At 33.9% G+C, this 16,532-nt stretch overlaps 1 protein-coding gene and 2 long non-coding RNA genes across 3 annotated transcripts; 1 reads left to right on the top strand and 2 right to left on the bottom strand.

Annotated features, from left to right (window-relative positions):
* Nucleotides 1-490: 490 nt before the first annotated feature.
* On the bottom strand, nt 491-4,477 carry LOC114305927 (uncharacterized). The gene is made up of 4 exons (XR_014344990.1): nt 3,996-4,477; nt 3,664-3,807; nt 1,730-1,789; nt 491-809 (listed from the first exon to the last, which is right to left on the bottom strand). It is a non-coding gene; the product is annotated as an uncharacterized LOC114305927 (long non-coding RNA).
* A 2,020-nt stretch (nt 4,478-6,497) lies between these two features.
* Nucleotides 6,498-13,109, top strand: LOC114260500 (protein FAR1-RELATED SEQUENCE 5-like). The gene is made up of 9 exons (XM_082895685.1): nt 6,498-6,530; nt 9,674-11,221; nt 11,891-11,959; nt 12,067-12,135; nt 12,250-12,312; nt 12,412-12,477; nt 12,570-12,632; nt 12,726-12,848; nt 12,933-13,109. Exons 1-9 carry the CDS (start codon nt 6,498-6,500, stop codon nt 13,107-13,109), a joined length of 2,211 nt encoding a protein of 736 aa, XP_082751811.1.
* Nucleotides 13,110-14,158: 1,049 nt separating this feature from the next.
* Nucleotides 14,159-16,528, bottom strand: LOC145803354 (uncharacterized). The gene is made up of 2 exons (XR_014345459.1): nt 16,283-16,528; nt 14,159-14,710 (listed from the first exon to the last, which is right to left on the bottom strand). It is a non-coding gene; the product is annotated as an uncharacterized LOC145803354 (long non-coding RNA).
* Nucleotides 16,529-16,532: the final 4 nt, after the last annotated feature.

Below are 16,532 nucleotides of genomic sequence, written 5' to 3'. Positions count from 1 at the left end.
AGTGGGAAATAGAGTGGGTATAATAGTCATATAAAATATTTAAATAATAAATTTGTCCTTTATGCAAGACTTTATAATTATGAGGGGGTTTAGAAAGTATAATTTTTTTCTTAGTCCTTTTAACAATGAAAGGAAGGTAAAGGGGGTTTATAGCCAAATTTCCCAAAATTTAGTGGCCAATAGTTTCTTTCTCTCATTCTCAATTGTTTTAGCTACTAATTATTTGGTCGCCAAAACTTTTTGGGTTATGTTTTGCTACTAAATTATTAGTCACCAAAACATTTGATTACGTATTTGGCTACCAAAATATTTGGTAGCCAAATGCTTTAACGTGTTTTTTTTTTTTTAAAAAAAAAAAAAAATTCTAAACAACCTGTATCCATTATGAATACAACCTGTACCCTGTATAAACAATGTAATCCATCAACACTAAATATGTTATCAAGCATTCAACAATGTGCACACATTTTAGCTCCAACCATCCAAAACATTAATATTGAACGTCCAATTCTATATATAATACAAATTCCATATGAACCAAGTCTAATCCAACGTCAATAATTTCATTTCATACATAATACAGGACTAACCAAATTAATTAACAAAAAGGACATATGTACCACAACCTAAATTAGCATATATGCTAATTTCTACCATGCCAAATTAGCTTATATTTACCACACCAATGGTATTTCTTCATTTGCAGCCTGTTCATAAGGCTTCCCATTATCCCAAGTTTCAAGAGCCGCAATATGATCACTGTGCTTCTCAAGCAAATCAGCAAACCGCAACATTATTCGTGATCTTTCCTGAAAGTACAAAGCAAATGATCAATGTGTGATATTCTTACATAAGCAGTCATCTTTGGCCATGGTCCTTGGTCGAATGCTTTGCGAGCAACAGACACTGCTTAGTTGACATCTTCAGCCTCAAATGCAACAGCGGTACTGAACCTATTGATGCTTCAGCCTCAGATTTTTGTAATAAAAAGAAAAGAGTTCTCTCTTCTAGAAGTGAGAAACCAATTTCATCAAGAAAAAAAATTTGTAGATTTCAAGTTGTTTCAATTTTACAGCCAAACAAGTTTAATATAAAATTTTAACCCAATTCCTATATATTGAGAGTCTAAACCTGCAAATAAAGAAAACAAAAAGATCATCAAGCATTGGTCATTTTTAAAAGGGGAAATATTTTTTCCTACTAAAGATTGGAATGATCAGTGTCACCAGATGATGCATTGTGGAATTAAAAAAAAAAAAAAAAACTACATCCCATTTTCCAATCATACAATTTGAAATAAAATAAACCATAATCACTCTCACTTGTCATAAATTGTATGATCATTCATGTTTATCCAACTTTGTAAATTCTTCCAAGAGCACCACAAAAAACCGGTCAATAGCACATTTAGCAACTACAACAGTTAAGCAAAATGCCATAGAGAAGCTAGTGGATGTGTGGATGTGCTGACAAAACAGGCAATTGGCAGTTCATTCTCAAGGCATGCATGATATATAAACATACTTGTATAAAATATCATTAGACAAACAAAAAATACCCTTAATTCATTTGTATCTTAATGTGACAAATGCATGGCAATTGGCAGCTCATTCTCGAGGCATGCATGATAACCCAAAACACCTCAAGTATTTCCCAATCAGCGGAAGCATTATTAATTGTTTCACTTGTCAAGATGTAGGAATTTGAAACTTAAAATGTTCATGGATACCTGCAACTTCTTCACATTTTCGCCCAATTTGCTTTGTGCCATCTTTGCAGCACTAGAATCCTGCACCCAAAGATGGAAATAATGCCTCCTACTGGAACATTGTATATGAAATTAAACCTAAATATAAAGCTTAAAAGTAGTGGATCTTATCTTATATCCAATAAAAATTCCAGTCCTTTCATATGGCTCACATCTTAAACATGGCTCACAAAAATTCCAGCACAATGCATTACAACCATCTTAAACATTATGACAATCAATATGGCTCACATTTCCACAGTCATGACCAAAATTATTCACCGTAATTCTTTTTTTTAAATGTTCAAAACAAAAGGTGATGTCTTGGTCAGATTTTGAATGTTCAGATCAGTATTAAACCCATTCAAATATATAACTAATTAACCAACTCAAACAAAATGTTAAGTGATGGAGTGCACAACAGATGATTAGACATAAATCTATTGGATGCATACTTACACCAGACATAGTAAATCCATATTTTTTCTTAATTTGATCAACTGCACCAGCCTTCTCTACTTGTGGCTCTTCCTTTGACAGCACTTATTCATTTTTTACCTTCATCTCTTTCAGTTTACCTGTTGTGTGAAAGTATTCAACCCACATTTATGCAACAATTAAGAATGGATTGTATTAGAGGCTATTTTGATTCCTAATTGAAATTAAACCAGTGATATGTTTTCATGTAACAAATCTAGTACTTCTAGTAAAATATTTGAAACCATTGAATGATAACTAACTACTTTCTCATGTAACAAGGGTTATACAGCACCAGAATATGCTATCTTAAAAAAAAAAAATTAATTAAAATATTACAGAATTAAAAACTACCAAAAAAAATAATTCAAGTATTCAAGTCTACAACTCCAATGCAAATGACTCCACCAGCTAGCTAATAATTATAAACTAATCTTTATAAAACATTTTCACATAACCATATAGCATTGAAAAATCAGCAATTGCAACAGTGCACTTGCCCCTTAAAAATTGAATTACCAAATCATTTTGTAGCAGCAACAAAGCGGGTATTAACATAAATTACATTGTTCTGGGACCACTGATAACATAAAAATTTCATGAATAGACTAATTTTCCCCAAAAACATTTTCATAGAATTTTACAGGCACATTTCCTGAATTTTAAAAACCTTAAAAATGTGTGAAAATAACCCAACCAATACAATCGCAACCATTTTCCATAAAACAGAATTCTTATTTCTATTCAAATGTGTTTAGAATTGCAGAGAGGAGCGGGTGATGGCATTGATGTTGGAGGGTTACCCAGCAGGATTATTAGCATCTCTCATAGAATGCTGAGTAGTGGTTACCATAGACTCACAGCTTGCATCAGTAGTTGCCGACGCCTGCAGGACATTCATTGAACATAGGTATCTAAGCCAAAACATGAAAATGCCATAAGGAAACTTTACTTTTGTTGTTTTTTAGAGCAGTTCAATATAATTCCTAGACTTTTATTATATTGTAGAACAGTTAAATATAATTCCTTTCAAAGTATAAAACTGAACAGGCTACCAATTTCACAGGTTATCTATGCAGAGCATTGAGCAAATATGTTTGGACATCCAATATGAGACATAAAATAGATATAATAGGCATCTGAAACACATAGAAGCAAGAAGAAAAAGATCACAAAATAAACAAAATGCACAACCCCACAGACTGGTCCCAGTTGCTAGTTGTTCACAACTTCTGGAAGAACCCGTAAAGTTGGGGTTCCCAAAACTGGAAATTATATTATCATTCTACAAATATAACAAATATCAACCCTTTGATTCTTTTTGAAAGTAAATGCATCCAATAAAGACAGATAACAAGAAATAGAAGTCGATCCATAAATATATAGCAATAGCAACAATAGGGTAAGAGATAAATTAACATATAGTGTGCAGTTGTTACCACATAAAACCATTCTCGCATACCAACTGTGACACCTGTTTCTACAACCGATCATTCTCCTCCATCAACAGCTTGTTCATCACCGTCATTTTCTTGTTCACAGTCTGCAGCCGAGAAGCCTCTTTTCGTTGCTTCTCTCGACACCTGCATAGGCCAAAAGAAACTTTAAAAAATCGTTTCAAATCCAACCTAAGAACCCAATTTACATTCAATTACATAGATTAATTTATTTACAAATAAGCAGAATTGCAATCAAAATCTACACATTTAAACAAAAATTCCAAGAAATTCAGTTAAATAACCAAAGTTTTGCATCAAGGCCTCTTCTTTACCTGCAATTTTGAAACCAGACTTTGATATGCTTGGGTTCGATGTTAGACAAAATGGGACAGTCGCGGATCAATTGCTGTCGACGCAAAGAGCTCGGCTTCGGACACTCGGCATAAACCCTTTCGAGGGCTTCCACTTGCTCGCCAGTGTACCGGACATATTTTTCGGCATCGAGATGCCTGTTCATGCTATCACTGCTACTCTCTCTGTGCTGATGTGCCACTGCCATCGCCATTTTACTCGAATTCGAAGCTTCTCTGCAATTCTAAACACACTGATCAAGAAAAGAAAATGGCGGTGAAAGTGGAGGGGAGAGGAGCGGCGGTAAGGGAGAGGGAGACAGAGAGGGAGAAGGACGCTAAAGAGAGAGGGAGAAAGAGAGAGAGAGAGAGAGATAGGCGCTATTAATGGTTCAGGGTTGGGTTTGGTTTGGTGAGAGCGTGAGATAATTTCTATAAATGGTTATTGGCGACTAAACCTTTTTGTCGCTAAAGATATTTTATAAATCCCTCTAAATATTTGAAATATCTCCCTCCAAAACATTTTACATCTTTGGCGACTAAAATTCAATTTTGTCGCTGAAAACAAACTTTTGGCTACTAAAATTTTGGTCGCCAAAGGTAAAAACATATTTTTTTATTTTTCGTTTTCATTCGACAAAACAAATCGAAAAATTATAATTTTTTTCCAAAATTTCAAAAAAAATTCAATAAAGATAAAAATTAACAAAAAAATAGTAAATATTTGTTGCTTATTTTGAATTTTGAATTTTTAAAATTTTTTAAAACATATATATTTCTTAGATTTGGCTCGAAAAAATGAATTGAAAAAATAAAAAATTTTAAAATAAAATTACTAAAGGACAAATTACTAAATAAAATAAAATAACTATTTTGTTTAGTCAAATTTTCAAGTGGAGACTAATGGTATTGTTGTTAATGAAATAAAATAACTATTTTTTTTAATCATCTTTGGCGACTAAAATATGATTTGGTCACCAAAGATAAAAAAAAAAAATTATTTTCATTCGGCTACCAAAAACTTTAGTAGCCAAAAGTAGGTGTACAGCGACTAAAAATGAATTTTGTCGGTGAAAATATATTTTTTGGCGACCAAATTTTGGTCGCCAAAGATCAAAACTAATTTTTTTATTTTCATTCGCCTACCAAACAATTTAGTAGCCAAAAGTAGGTCTACAGCGACTAAAAATGAATTTTGTCGGTGAAAATATATTTTTGGCGACCAAAGCCAAAGATCAAAAATAATTTTTTTATTTTCATTCGCCTACCAAACAATTTAGTAGCTAAAGGTAGGTCTACAACGACTAAAAATGAATTTTGTCGGTGAAAATATATTTTTGGCGACCAAAATTTTGGTCGCCGAAGATCAAAAATAATTTTTTTATTTTCATTCGCCTACCAAACAATTTAGTAGCTAAAGGTAGGTCTACAACGACTAAAAATGAATTTTGTCAGTGAAAATATATTTTTGGCGACCAAAATTTTGGTCGCCAAAGATCAAAAATAATTTTTTTATTTTCATTCGCCTACCAAACAATTTAGTAGCTAAAGGTAGGTCTACAGCGACTAAAAATGAATTTTGTCGGTGAAAATATATTTTTGGCGACCAAAATTTTGGTCGCCAAAGATCAAAAATAATTTTTTTATTTTCATTCGGCTACCAAACAATTTAGTAGCTAAAGGTACCTCTACGGCTACTAAAATTTCTTTTAGTCACCAATTGTTATATGTTTAGCTACTAAAAAATTTTTTAGTCGCCAATTGTAATATTTTTAGCTACTAAATTTTTTTTAGTCGCCAATAATCAACATTCCCCTACTAAAAAAAAATTAATAGCTAAAAAGTTGACTTTTGTCGACTAATATTATTTTTGGTAGCCAATTCCGTAACTTTTGGCGACTAAATTGTTTTTGGTAGACAAAAATGGTCGCCAAAAATGTATTTTCTTGTAGTGAATGATTTTTTTTAGTAAAAATTGAATTTGATATAAGTTTGATGAATAAAATAAATTTTATCACATTTAAATTAGTGGAAGATATCCTTATGTTACAAATTTGTTTTTGGAAAAAATAAAAAAACTAACTCGAAACGTCGTCGTTTCATGTTTCGCCTAGGAATCATCGTCGACGGTTACGCCACACGAGTTCAGATCTTCGGCCGCTCTTTCCAGCAGCACTCCCAGCAGCACTACAAAACGACGTCGTTTTATAGTGAAAAAACGATGTCGTTTTGTTTAGTTGGTTTTTTTTTTTTTTGTTTTTGTTCCGAAAATTCGAATTTCCCGCTTGATCATTTTGACTTCATCTTCGTCCCTCTCTCCTCTGTTTTGCCCTAACAAACCACGCAGCTGGATAGAGAGAGAGAGAGAGAGAGAGAGAGAGAGAGAGAGAGAGAGAGAGAGAGAAGAGAGGCGCTGGAGAACGGAGAGGCGACGGTAATGGAGAGAGGTTGGCGGAGGGACGCGAGTCCGGCTGTGACGCGACGATGGCGGAGGGACGCGAGTCCGGCTGTGATGAGGTATATTTCAGTCTCTGTGTTATGTATATATGTATATTTCAGTCTCTATATTTACATTTTGTTTGGATAATCAATGTATACATGTATTTGTATATATTTTGTTTGGCTGTGACGAGGTATACATATAGCGATCCCGGTATTCCCTGCTATTGTTTAACCGTAATCCGGACTCGGTTCCGTGGATTCGTTGTTGTTTTATTCTCATTTCTATCCCTTCCTCTTTGTGTTAGAATTTTGGGTTGTGTTGGGCAAGTTGGGAATAAGTTGGTTGTGTTTTAAAACTTAGAATTTTTGCCCAGGTTTTGGTCTCTACGCTCGAGCGGCGATTTGACGCTCGAGCGGGTTTTTGTTGTTGCCTTTCCGCTCGAGCGGTAGTTGGGACGCTCGAGCGTGAATTTCCTCCTCTCAGCATTTGGTCGTCTGCAGAAAATTCTGGGAGAGTGCATCCGGCGCTCGAGCGGATCTTTGGACGCTCGAGCGTGAACCTGTGTCTGACGCTCGAGCGGGGTGTTGTACGCTCGAGCGGACCTGTTTTATATCAGTTCGTGAAATCACCTTTTTGTTCACTTTTCAACATCCTTTCTCTCTCTTACTTTTCCAAAAAGCTATTTTGAGAGCTCCTCTCACTAAAACCCTAACTTCTCTCTTAGGATTGATCTAGTAGGAGTTATTTTCTCACCTTGGGCCTTTACAAAAGTTGTGTTGATCATCGAGGGCTATCATCTAATCTGAAAATTTCGGGATTTGGAGCATTTCCGTTTCTTCATCTCCTTCGTTGAGCCCCATCAATCGAGGTAGGGATAACCTACTCCATCTTATGAGCTTTGTCTTTGAATTTTAGCATTTTGATATGTTGGGGGTTGTTGGGTAGTTTCGTGAAAGTTTGGGCCTTTGTGTAATTTTACAAAAGTTGGGGTTTAAAATATATATAAACCTATATACATGTTAGGTATAGAGAAATGAAATTAATGTTGGTACATTGATGGGAATGGAACCTTAGGGTTGTTTTGTGAATTATGGTAATTTGCCCTAATTGGTTTAATTAATTAATGCATATAATTAATTGAAGAAAACGAGGAATTGAATTGAGAACGTTGAAATTGGGAATGTATGGGATTAGAGGGTGTAGACGAATCTTTTATTGCTCATCTAGTTGAAATGTTGATATATTATCCATTTGTGCATTTATTTCCTGCTTAGAAATAATTGCTTTGGGCTACCGGTGGAGGATAATGTTGATTGTTGTAGACAATGCATGATGATCAGGCAAACTAAAACTAATCAATCGGATGTGTCATAGAGTATGACGGTTGATAGAATACATTAACTTTATGTATTGAGTGATTGTGTATATGACCAATGTGTTTATATGCAATATGTGTAGACGGTTAGTAGAATACATTAACTTTATGTATTGATTGATTGCGTATGTGATTCTGTGTTTACATGCGTTATTTTGTGTATAGAACCTTTGTGTTTATATGCATTGTGTAGAGGAGGAGATGGGGGATGTACTCCGCGGTTTAGGGGAAGATGGGGGATGTACCTCTAAACCGGATAGGATTGGGAGGAGATGGGGGATGAACTCCGTAGATACAGCTCTTATGCTTGTCTAGAGAAGTGAAGATACAGCTCATATGCTTATCTTTGAGAAGTGTAGATACAGCTCATATGCTTGTCTAGTGAAGTGTGGATACAGCTTATATGCTTATCTGTTGATGTGTAACATGCTTATCTGTTGTGGTATTGATATAGCTCATATGCTTATCTATTGAAAAGTTGGTTTGATTTGATATAACACTAAAATGTATATCATCATCGTTTGTGAAGTATGGAAGTAGTTTATGTGTTACTGATACAACACCATAATGTGTATCCACCGTGAATTTTGAAAACGTTCTAGTGATGAATTATAATCTCATCAAAATGTTTTGGCCAGAGTACTGAGCCTTGTTTTCAAACCCAAAGTTGAACAAGAAATGAAAAGTGAATTGTAACGTAGACTTGGTTGTCTTGGAATTGAAATAAGATGTAAATGGAAGTGTAAGCATCGACCATCTATCAGTTGCTAATCTTTTAATCATTGTTCATAGTCGGTTTAGTATATCTCTGCTGGGCTGTGGCTCACCCTATATGGGAACATCATTTTCAGGTACAGGTAGCATGCCACTTCTGAGGACATAGCTTGGGAGGCTAGGGGCAAACTTGCTTTTGTTGCCTTATTTTCCTTTTGATGTATTACATGTAAATTCAAGCCAAGGGCTTAATGTGTAACCGAGTCAATACTCTCTTTTGTAACAAAGTGTTAACTTGGAAAACTGTAAGCCCGTAAGGCATTTACTTTTGTTGTTAACGTGTAATACTTTTGTAATGTAGTACTCTGATGAGTTGAGGAAATGTGGATCTTTTGTATATAAATGTATGTTTATATTGATGGGTTTAATGTTATTATTTTGAGGGTGTTACAATACATGTCTCTGTGTTAGAAATATGTCAGTCTATTTCTCTATTTCAGTCTGTATGTATTTGTAGACATTACAAATATACCAGTGCTATATTAATTTTTCAGACATTACAAATATACAATTTTTCAGACTTACAAGTGCTTTGATTTGCAGACATTACAAATATACAAATATACCACTGTATATATTAATTTTTCACATTACCAGTGCTTTGATTTGCAGACATTACAAATATACAAATATACCAGTGTATATATTAATTTTTCTCTATACATTTCTCTATATTAATTTTTATATATAATTAAGGATTTATATATAATTAAGGATTTTGTGAATTCAGAAATTAGTAATTATAAAGAAGAGTGATTAGTAACTATGATTGATTTTTCAATATCATTTATAACTATGATAGTTATATATAAAAGATATCATTTATAACTATGATCTGGTCCATCATTTCAAAGAGATTTACAAAATTATAAAATAAAACTACCTTAATAAACCACTCCCCATAACAAAATAAGTTCACATTTGATGTTGGCTAATTGATTCATTGAACCTATAAATTGATTCATTGAACCTATAAATCGAAGTAATATAAATTGATTCATTGATTCATTGAACCAATAGATCGAAGGAATATAAATTGATTCATTGAACCTATAAATCGAATTGCAGGTAATCGAAGAAAATAATGTTGTTAATGAGTTGGCTAATTGTGGTTGGAAGCCAAAATTGGGCATGTCATTTGACTCTGAACAAGCTGCATATGATTTTTACAATACCTATGGCGGAAAGGTGGGCTTTAGTATTAAGAAGCTATATGCACATAAGAACAAACATACTAAAGAAATAACTCCACGGACTTTTGTATGTTACAAAGAGGGAACTTGGGGCATTGACAAGCGAGATCCACTAGTAAAATTTCCGAGACAAGAGGTGAGGTGTGGTTGTCGTGCTCGATTTAGTATCAAGTTAGATAGAAATTTAGGAAAATATGTTGCCATTGATTTTGTTGAACATCATAATCATGATCTTGTGCCTCAAGAGTGCATTCATATGTTGCCATCCCAAAGAAAAATATCTACCACCCAAGCAATTGAAGTAGAATTGGCTGCAGAATCTGGAATTCCTCTTAGGTCTGCTTATGAGCTATTTGGTAGGGAATCTGGTGGAAGAGCATCACTTGGCTTCACCAAATTGGACCAAAAAAATTACTTGAGATCGAAGAGACAAAAAGATTTGGAATATGGAGAAGTGGGTAGTGTGTTGCAATACTTTCGTAAGAAAAGTTTAGAAAATCCATCCTTTTATAATGCAGTCCAATTAGATTGTGAAGAGCAAATAAGTAACATATTTTGGGCGGATACACAAATGATAATGGACTATGCTCAATTTGGTGATGTAGTGACCTTTGACACTACTTACAAATTAAATAATGAACATAGACCTTTTGGAACCTTTGTTGGATTTAATCATCATCGAGAAACTGTTGTATTCGGTGCAGCGTTGATGTATGATGAGACTGTTGAATCATTCACATGGTTGTTTCAGATTTTTTTGGAGGCAATGCCAAACAAAGCTCCAAAAACTATTTTCACCGATCAAGATGCTGCGATGGCTAAGGCCATTCCAATTGTCATGCCTAGTACAAACCATCGACTTTGTACATGGCATTTGATGCAAAATGCTGTGAAGCATGTGAGTTCCCTCTTTCAAGATGGTGGGGTAAAGGGTGTCTTTTCAAAATTTATGCATCAAATTGATGATGAAGAAGAATTCAAAATACAATGGAACCAAATGCTTGATAGGTATGATGCACACAACAATCATTGGTTGGCGCAAACTTTTGGTGTGAAGGAGAAATGGGGATGGCCATATATTATGAATTCTTGGGCAGCTGGAATGAGTACTACTCAACTAAGTGAATCATTCAATGCATTTTTGAAGGATTATCTCAATTGTGATCATAACTTGATGGAATTTTTCAAGCATTTTGAGAGGGTGCTCCATGACAAGAGGTATAAAGAATTGGAAGCCGAGTATAATTTGTGTCAAAAATTGCCAAGGGTTTCCATTCCAACTGTGATGTTAAAGCAAATGGCAGATATTTACACCAAAATAATTTTTGAGGAATTCCAAAATGAGTACGTGCAGTCCATTGAAGCGTCCATTGTAGGCACTATTCATGATGGTGAGAGTACCATATTCACAATTCAAACGGATGTAGATGGAAAAAAAAGATAAGAATGTGACAATGGATAGAGATGGTTTTTTGAGTTGTAGTTGCAAGAAGTTTGAAGTGAAGGGCATAGTGTGTCAACATTGTTTAAAGGTGCTTAGAGAGATAATCAATGCAAAAGACCTTCCTGCACAATACATACTCAAACGATGGACTAAAAAAGCAAGGGCTGAAACTATGAAAGATAGGCGTGGGTATGATGTGAAGGTTGATGTCAAACTACATCAAAGTGACTGATATAGGTCATTGATGAATATGTTTAGAGCTATAGCAAGTAGAGCCGCCGAAAGTGAAGAAACTTATCATTTGTCACTTGCAAAAGGTGAAGAACTGAGTGTCATGGTTGAAGACAAATTAAGTGTGCACACTTTTGGTCAAGTGGAGATCACAGAATTCAGAAATTCCTCAGCTAACACATGCCCACAGAGTGATGAAGTAGATAGTCCAATCCAAGCCAAGGGACTGAAGAAAAGACAAGCAACTACTAAGGAAAGAAGGAGGATCAAGGGCGGGATGGAAAATATATTGCAAAGAAGAAAAGAATGCAATCTAAGCAGGTAATTAATTGAAGTTATGTCTGATTGTTATGTGTTATCAATTTTGTGTTATGTGTGTTAGGAAAATAATTTATTAAATAATTTGGTTGTTTGCAGGGTGATAGTTTTTGTACTCTTGAAGGTCAATATGAGCCTCCTGTTGCCATGGGTAATATTTCTAGTCAGGTAATTTTTACTATTGTGTGCAACCTTGTATTAATTTGTTGGATTGATTATTCTTGCAACTAGTAGCGTTATATTGATTATTTTTTGGTCTTTTGTGATGCATGTAGGATGGTTCTTTTTCTACTTGTCAAGGTCAATCTCAACCTTCTTCCGACATGGGTAATCATTCGATACAGGTAATATTTAATTTAGGGTGTTTACCTTTGACATGCATAGACGTTAGGGAAATTGAACCTCATACGGAATTATGAACTTTGTCTTATTCTTTGCTTTATGTTGGTTTACTTTAGGGTGTTTACACTCCACAAGGTCAATCTCGACCTCCTTTTGCCATGGGTAGTAATTATGTTGAGGTAATATAGCATATTGTTTGTTTTTTAACATGAAAATGCATTATGAATTTTTTTTAAAATGCATTGTCGTATTCTTTGCTTTGTGTTGGTTTACTTTAGGGTGTTTACACTCCACAAGGTCAATCTCGACCTCCTTTTGCCATGGGTCGTAGTAATTACGTTCAGGTAATATTTCATATTGTATGTTTTTAAAAATGAAAATACATTATTATTTTTTTTTATGGACATTTTCTTTTATTTATGTTGGTTTACTTTAGGGTCATGGTTGCGAATCCCAATCTCAACCTTCTTTTGCCATGAGTCATACTAATTATGCCGAGGTAATATTTCATATTGTATGTTTTGTAAAATGAAAATACATTATTACTATTTTTCATTTCATACTTAATTTTTTTTACGTTGGTTTACTTTAGGGTGATGGTCGTGCAATCTATATTTCTCAACCTCAATCCCAATCTCGACCTGAATCCCAATCTCAACCTTCATTTGCCATGGGTCGTACAAGTGTACATCATGTCATGTCTCCTACATATGATGTGAGTTGTAATTGGTTACATACTTTACATTGAAAATGTAGTATAGATTCTAAAAAAAGTTTAATACATGTATCACTATTGCAGGGAAATAACACGCCTCAGTCAATGCCGCCTGATTCAATGCCTTTATTGTATCCCACTTCGACATCGTTTCAGAAACTGCTTCAAGATAGTACTGCAGTCCAACTGTCGCAAGCCTCACATAGTCCTGCTGACAGTCGTGTGGATGGACATCCCTGGAAGGCTTGCACTGAACGATGATGTTATTATATTTGTGGATTTGGGTGTATTTTTTTTTATGTTCGGTGGGATTTGGATATTTTTGATGGACAATTTTTTTTATGTATTTGTAATGCTTTGTGGGATTTGTATAATTTTTATGGATATATTTTTTATGTATTTGTAATGTTTGGTGGGATTTGAATTTTTTTATAGACATTTTTTATTACACCCAAGAAGGGGTGAGAGTTTAGTATTAATGAATTAATGTTTGGTGGGGATTTGAATGTTTGAGTAAAGTATTAATGTATTAATGTTTGAGTAAAGTATTATGTTTGGTGGGGATTTGAATTTGGGTGAATTGCTCAAGTATAAATCCCAAGAAGGGGTGAGAGTTTTGTTGTTGATTTGGGATGATAACACTTCACATGATAAATTCTTCATTAATACGGTCAGAATCCTTTCTTTGATTCATAGTTTACTCTGTTTTTCCATTCAATTTTTTGTACTGGTTGGACTGTCCACTTAAATGTGGTAATCTTCATGTTATGGTTTCCATTATAATTCTTCAAACGCCATTTTTCACATTTGTTTAAAAATGTAATTTCTAGAATTGTTTAGTTTACATTCTTAAAAAAAAATGGGTGTTCTGTTCAAGAGTAATTTGAAAGCATTTTTTGCATGTTATGAAAGTGCACAGCTTTAAACTTTGCATGCCATATGATACCAATTCTCACAATTGGGATATTCAAAATAAGAACGGAGATATATAATGCTTAAGTTTGGATGACATCATTAAAAACTAAAATCAATGTTTCTATGTCAATTTGAATTTAAAATTTCCTGTTTTGATTACACCCTGTAATGTAATGGACAGGTTGAACTTATTTCCTGTTTTGATTACACCCTGTAATGGACAGGTTTGATTTTATTTCCTGTTTTGATTACACCCTGTAATGGACAAAAAACACTTATTCCCTGTTTTCATTACACCCTGTAACGGACAGGTAGAACATAATCATAACCATACAAAGTGCACAACATAACCATACAAACAGATTACACAGATTACACAGCTCTGCTGGACAAAATGAACAAAATAACCAAGTGCCATTACATAACCATATAACCATACAAAATTAACAAGTCCAGTTAACTATACAAAGATATAGTTTACCTAACCACATAACCATACAAACTGCCACTAGCTCCCATGGGTCGCAAAGATTACAAAACTATTACATTTTTATAACTAACACGATCCCAATTACAAGCAAGATACACAACCCATAAATATGACTCGAATTTTGATTTATGTCTGTTTCCAACTTAAGCATCTTCGCCCTCATAAATTGAAGTTCTTTGCTTTGAAATCGAAGTTGTTCGTTCATAAGTCGAAGTTGTTGTTCGGTGACAGTTGACATATTTTCCATTTGCACTACTTCTTCACGTCTACCTTGTGAATTTGTAGGCAAGCACCATCCCATAAAATCGCCGCAATTTTTACAACAATAAAATAATTTGTTTCTGTTTTGTTTCGTCTCCGAAATTTGAATAGTTGCTTTCTTATGACATTTAGGGCAATTTCTGTTGTTGAATGTCAACTGATCTGAGGTACCTCCGTTAACAGTTGAACTTGACATCTGCAAAATTATGCACACAATTCATAGTAAAGTTATATACACATTCAACTTCAATCAATAAGTGCACTTGACAAATGGATCTATACTTGCATTAATAACTTCAAGATAACTTCAAGATCCAAACATATTGTTGAAGTTATGTATGCCAAACATATTTATAAATTAAAAAAAGAAAGAAGTTATATATGTCAAACATATTGTTGAATGATTGTGAACTTGTGATATCTCAGTTTGTAATCTAAATCCTTAAACTGGCATTCTTTACTTGAAATCTACCAACTTAACTGTTTGCTCATTCAAAAAATAAAAATAAAAATATTCCCACTTTTTTGCAGACTACCTTTTCCAAAACTAAATTTGAGGGCTAGGATGATCAATGCATGATAGCTTTGGTAAGTAATAAGCTAGTATAGGGTTTGAATCATTGTTTTCAATATATATATGATGTGTATCAGTGTATGTTTTGAATTCAGATTCAACTTCTCTAGCATTCAACAAGTAAAATTTCACAATCTGTATATTTGAGAATTTAAGTTTTGGATGGTTGGTTTTTGTATGTAAATAAAGTAAAAGCATTGAGAATCTGAGGTGAGCTAAATAGAGATTTACAGTATGTTAATGAGCATTCAAGCACATATGATAAATGGAGGTGCCAAGCAACATCTGCAGCAACTGTTAATGTTGCCCTAGATTGGTACAAAAAGAGAAAAAATTGAATAAAATATTAATGAAATATAGTTACATTTCACTTACATTTCACCCACCTTTTCTTTTTTCTTTTATAAATTCTAACAAAAAATCATAATCCAAACACAGTGTAAGGCATACTATGACATTATCATAACTTCATGGTATGGTGCAATTTTTGACCTTATTTATTCTTTATTGATGTATTTTTTCTTAATTTCATTAACAAATATTTTTTTGGTCAATTAAAAAAAAAAAACACATATTTATCGTATACGGTGCTAAAGAAAGAGTCATGGACGAACCTTATTAGACCGCTAGTGCAGTTATCGGGATTGCATATAGAGACTCGACTAAGTGATGGGAAGAACAATGTGGTGCATTTGTAATGTCTACAGGTTATAGGAGCATACTTTGACAAACTTGGGTCAAATTCATTTGCAGTTTACTCAATTACAGTGACAGATGCAGATGAAAAATGATTAGCATACTACTTTATTTTCTAGTTATCTATTCTGTAATAGAAAGAAATCTATGTTCAACTGAAATATGTTTTGAGAAATAAGAATTTGTTCACCCTGTTCAAATAAAAATATTTGTAATCCTGTTCTTAAATATGTTAAGAAATATGAGCATGGAATTCTGTTTCTCAAACTCTGTTCATCAACCATTGTCCGAATGGAATCTATGGAACATTGTCCTATTTCTCAAACTCTGTTTTATTTGAACATATTTAAGAATGGAATCTATGGAATCTATGTTCATCAACCATTGTCCGAATCTATGTTCATCAACCAAAAAGAGTATGGGCAAAAAAAAGAATGGAAAATCTATGGAAAATCGAAAGGGAAAAATCGAAAAGAATGGAAAGGGAGAGAAACGAACCTCGTCAGTTCACTCTTCCAGATCGTCCAGATCGTCTCTCTCCTTCATCCTGTATCGTCGCCTCACTCTTCCAGATCGTCCAGATCTTCTCCTCTCCTTCGTGTCCTGTGTCTAGGGTTCAAAAATGGAAAGGGGAAAGGTGAATAAGAAGAAAAGAAAGGAAAATATATATATATATATATATACAAAACGACATCGTTTTGTAGTGCTGCTGGGAGTGCTGCTGGAAAGAGCGGCCGAAGATCTGAAC

The sequence above is a fragment of the Camellia sinensis genome, chromosome 11 (assembly GCF_055761805.1).
Source record: "Camellia sinensis isolate YWXY chromosome 11, ASM5576180v1, whole genome shotgun sequence".
Lineage (NCBI taxonomy): Eukaryota > Viridiplantae > Streptophyta > Magnoliopsida > Ericales > Theaceae > Camellia > Camellia sinensis.
This window is presented reverse-complemented; position numbering and strand designations above follow the sequence as displayed.

Excerpts from the sequence above, each read along its gene's own strand:
- LOC114260500 (XM_082895685.1), top strand. The coding sequence starts at position 6,498 with ATGGCGGAGGGACGCGAGTCCGGCTGTGATGAG. Across the intron at positions 12,478-12,569 it reads GTCGTAGTAATTACGTTCAG|GGTCATGGTTGCGAATCCCA; the intron begins GTAATATTTCAT and ends GGTTTACTTTAG. Across the intron at positions 12,849-12,932 it reads TCATGTCTCCTACATATGAT|GGAAATAACACGCCTCAGTC; the intron begins GTGAGTTGTAAT and ends TCACTATTGCAG.